The sequence below is a fragment of the Wasmannia auropunctata genome, unplaced genomic scaffold (genome assembly GCF_000956235.1).
Source record: "Wasmannia auropunctata unplaced genomic scaffold, wasmannia.A_1.0 LD336111.1, whole genome shotgun sequence".
In the NCBI taxonomy this organism is placed as follows: Eukaryota; Metazoa; Arthropoda; class Insecta; order Hymenoptera; family Formicidae; genus Wasmannia; species Wasmannia auropunctata.
In genome coordinates this window covers 3,407,339-3,410,636 of record NW_012026779.1, presented here as the reverse complement: position 1 = coordinate 3,410,636, position 3,298 = coordinate 3,407,339, and the positions used below count along the sequence as shown (strand labels likewise).

General features: G+C 31.5%; 1 protein-coding gene across 1 annotated transcript in view; it reads right to left on the bottom strand.

The window, feature by feature from the left end:
• Positions 1-2,829, bottom strand: part of LOC105450519 — an 18,926-nt gene extending 16,097 nt beyond the window's left edge. The window contains exons 1-3 of the mRNA XM_011690404.1: positions 2,804-2,829; positions 2,414-2,680; positions 1,818-1,981 (exon numbers count right to left, since the gene is read on the bottom strand). Coding sequence (XP_011688706.1) covers positions 1,818-1,981; positions 2,414-2,660 — 411 coding nt within the window. The 5' untranslated portion in view covers positions 2,661-2,680; positions 2,804-2,829. The remainder of the gene's footprint in view (positions 1-1,817; positions 1,982-2,413; positions 2,681-2,803) is intronic.
• Positions 2,830-3,298: the final 469 nt, after the last annotated feature.

The window sequence follows — 3,298 nt, the reverse complement described above, 5'->3', positions numbered from 1 at the left end:
TTATTATTATTATTAATATAATTATAATATTCCATAAATAGTACACATACAGTAATATATACTCATTATTGATAATATAAGTATTGTTCTAATTGGACAGGAGCTGTTTTCACAATTTGGGCGAATGTACGAGTTTCCTTAAATGTTAATTGCTTACTTTTCGTCTTTTTTATATTCCTTTACGATACAATTTATATTTCGTCAATTAAGAGAAAGACATAACAGTATTTGCTTTCAAATTTGATTTCACGCAAGACGCCATTACCTACGTAATGGCTCTTTAAATGAAACCAAATTTAATATTTCAAGTGAAAGGAAAGAAAATTCATTAATGAGCAAATCATGTTATAGGATATGAAATGTATATATACCGATTCATTCGCTTTAACATCCATCCTGTGTGTGAATAAAGTGAAATAATGTGAAGTAACTCAAATATTTATCAAAAACCTGGAGGAATATAGCATTATGCGATGGACTGATACAATGAAGCAAGCTCATTTATTTAGTTTCTACTACTTAAGCCTATAAAACTTAATATTGCAACTCTATTGGTCACTGATTTTTGCAATTTGTTTCTTAAATAAATAATAAATAATGAGATTTAAGAATCAATTTGCAATCTTCAAAAATGTAATATAAAGTATATAAATTAAGGTGTGTCATGTTCACGTAATGGGAGAATAACGGTGACAAGAGATGTATATTATAATAAAAAGGAACTTAATGAATCGCGCTAAAAAAAATACACAATATATGAAACAATTGTATACATATAAAATCTTTAAATAATCTACATAACGCGGTAAAATATATAATATACATATGCAAATGCTTCCGATTCCGACATTTGTCCTTTCATTGAGCACTTTTCCAGCCTATAAATTACCATATGGTAATTTTGGAAAGTGTATCGTCTCCAATGATTTGTAAAAACGCCAAGATTTAATCGGTATATTATTATCGCGTCTATTGTGTCGACACGGATCGATTTCACAAATACAAAATACATTACGTGGAATATGTACATCAAATTGTAGTTATCATGTATTTTAGATTGACATATCGAGAATAAAGGAAAGATATTCTGCTGACTTTTGATTAGTTTAGAATGTACAATTAAATCGCAAGGTATATATTGCCTTTCTCTGGCATAAAATATAAATGGTTCGTAACCATACCAGTCATTAAATTTGTGGAATGCTCGTAAGTCAATAAGCGTCGCAACTGACTTTCGACACATGGCGACAATTATGCACACGGGTCAATTATGCTCTACTTCACCCTACTCTCTACTTCTCTACTCTCTAGTCTCAAGTAGCGAGGTGGATACGCTGCTCGTAGGACATGACAAGTTGAAAAGTATATTCCATATGCTTCTCGTATGTATAGTATACATTAGTGATTTAGTATTTGAAATATTTCTGTATAATTAATTTCAATAACCAATAGCTGCCTTAATGTCTAAAGGACTGAAACATTGCTGCTACATATGTATCATATAGGCATGTAGCAATTAGGATATTTATGTTGTGGCTCTTATTAACACGAAGTAATGGTGAAGCAGTGTGTGTGTGTGTGTGTGTGTGCGTGTGCGTGTGCGCGCGCGCGTGTGCGTGCGCGTGTGCGTGTGTGTGTGCGTGTGTGTGCGTGTGTGTGCGTGTGTGCGTGTGTGTGTCTGTGTGAATAAAGATGTATTTTCATTAATAATTAAAATGAATAAAAAATATTTAATTATTATATTTTATAATACGTATATTGTACTTACATAATCCAATATTTTTTTTATTTAATGGTTGTTCCAAATCATTGTTAACAGATCCTCTCAAAATATTGAAATCATCCTTTCTTTTTCCTTTCAATTTGTATGTTTCTTTTTGTTGAAGTTTCTTCCTAGCTCCTTCCTCATCATTATCGGTGGTGAAAGCGTATGTCGTATTTCTTAATTTTGAAATTTTTTTTTCAGCTTGATTGTATGTATCTAACAATAGAAAAATTATTAAATCCAACTTTTAGTACACACAATAATTTTTTTATCTTTTACTACACACGATGGGACGTTCATTTCTGGATTAATTTTCATTTTTACAAAAAAGCAAAAATTATAAAATGATTTTTATATATACTTTTAACATCTTTAGAAAATATTTGTAAAACTATATATTTTAAAAAACATTGGTATAAATGTAATAACTAATTACAGCTAACGCAAAAGATGTATACTAAAAAGATACGAATAATTCAATCGTGTGTATAAAAGTTAACGATAGAACAGACACATATTAATATAGGCGTTCCGTTTCATGCATGATGCGCGTGATATATTATTTTGTCCTTGTTTAACATTTGGCAACACGCGCATCATGCGTGAAAAGGGATGTAGACGTACAACAAAGTAATTTTTTCTATTTACCGGCATATCCTTTCACAGCGACACGGAACTTCGGCCAAGATTTTAATGGAGATCTTTCTGTTTTGACACGATTTTTCAATTCACTCAAATTTTCTTTACTGTTATCCGGAATAAATGGAGTGAATAAATCGTGTGTCTCTTCATCGTACGTTATCCAGTTCGTCGGAACAATATCGATACTTTTTGTAGCATTTTCATAATCAAGAAATTCCACTAATTTATAACGGTATTTTTTGGCCGTTGCCATTATACGAGTATATCGTTTCTCTATAGCAAAAATATTAATTTACAATTATTAAACTTACTTATTAACACTCGTTAATTTTTTTTCACTTTCCTTCTTTCGTAGCATGCGTCTTTGGAAATTCAACATGGCCATGCAATACGTACCTTTGTGTATTTACTATTATATGTAGGAGCGTTCAACCATAAACCAAATCTTATATAGCCTTCAATAACAAGGAGCAATAACGAAATAATCCTTCAGACAATACGCACACACGAATATTTATCTTTTACTAGTTAAAATAATCTTTTTTAACAAGCACGAGACACAGCACGATGAACCTGCAGAGTTTACGCAGCTAACTTCTTGCAAGAAGAGAGCTGACTGTAGGTTGAGCCCACGTGACCTGTACTGCGTACAGCAGATACGTGGACGTTGGTCACGTGAGTTAACAAGACTGGCTGAGTGCTTTAGCGATTATTCAGTTTCTATGAAAATTGTAAGCAAATGCTACAATTTTATTTAGTATTATAGGAGCGTTTATTTAAATAAATCAAATCTTAGTGCCTTCAGTAACAAAGAGCAATCCGAAATAATCCTTTAGACAATATCGCACACACGAATATCTACCTTTCACTAGTTAAAATAATTAATCTTTT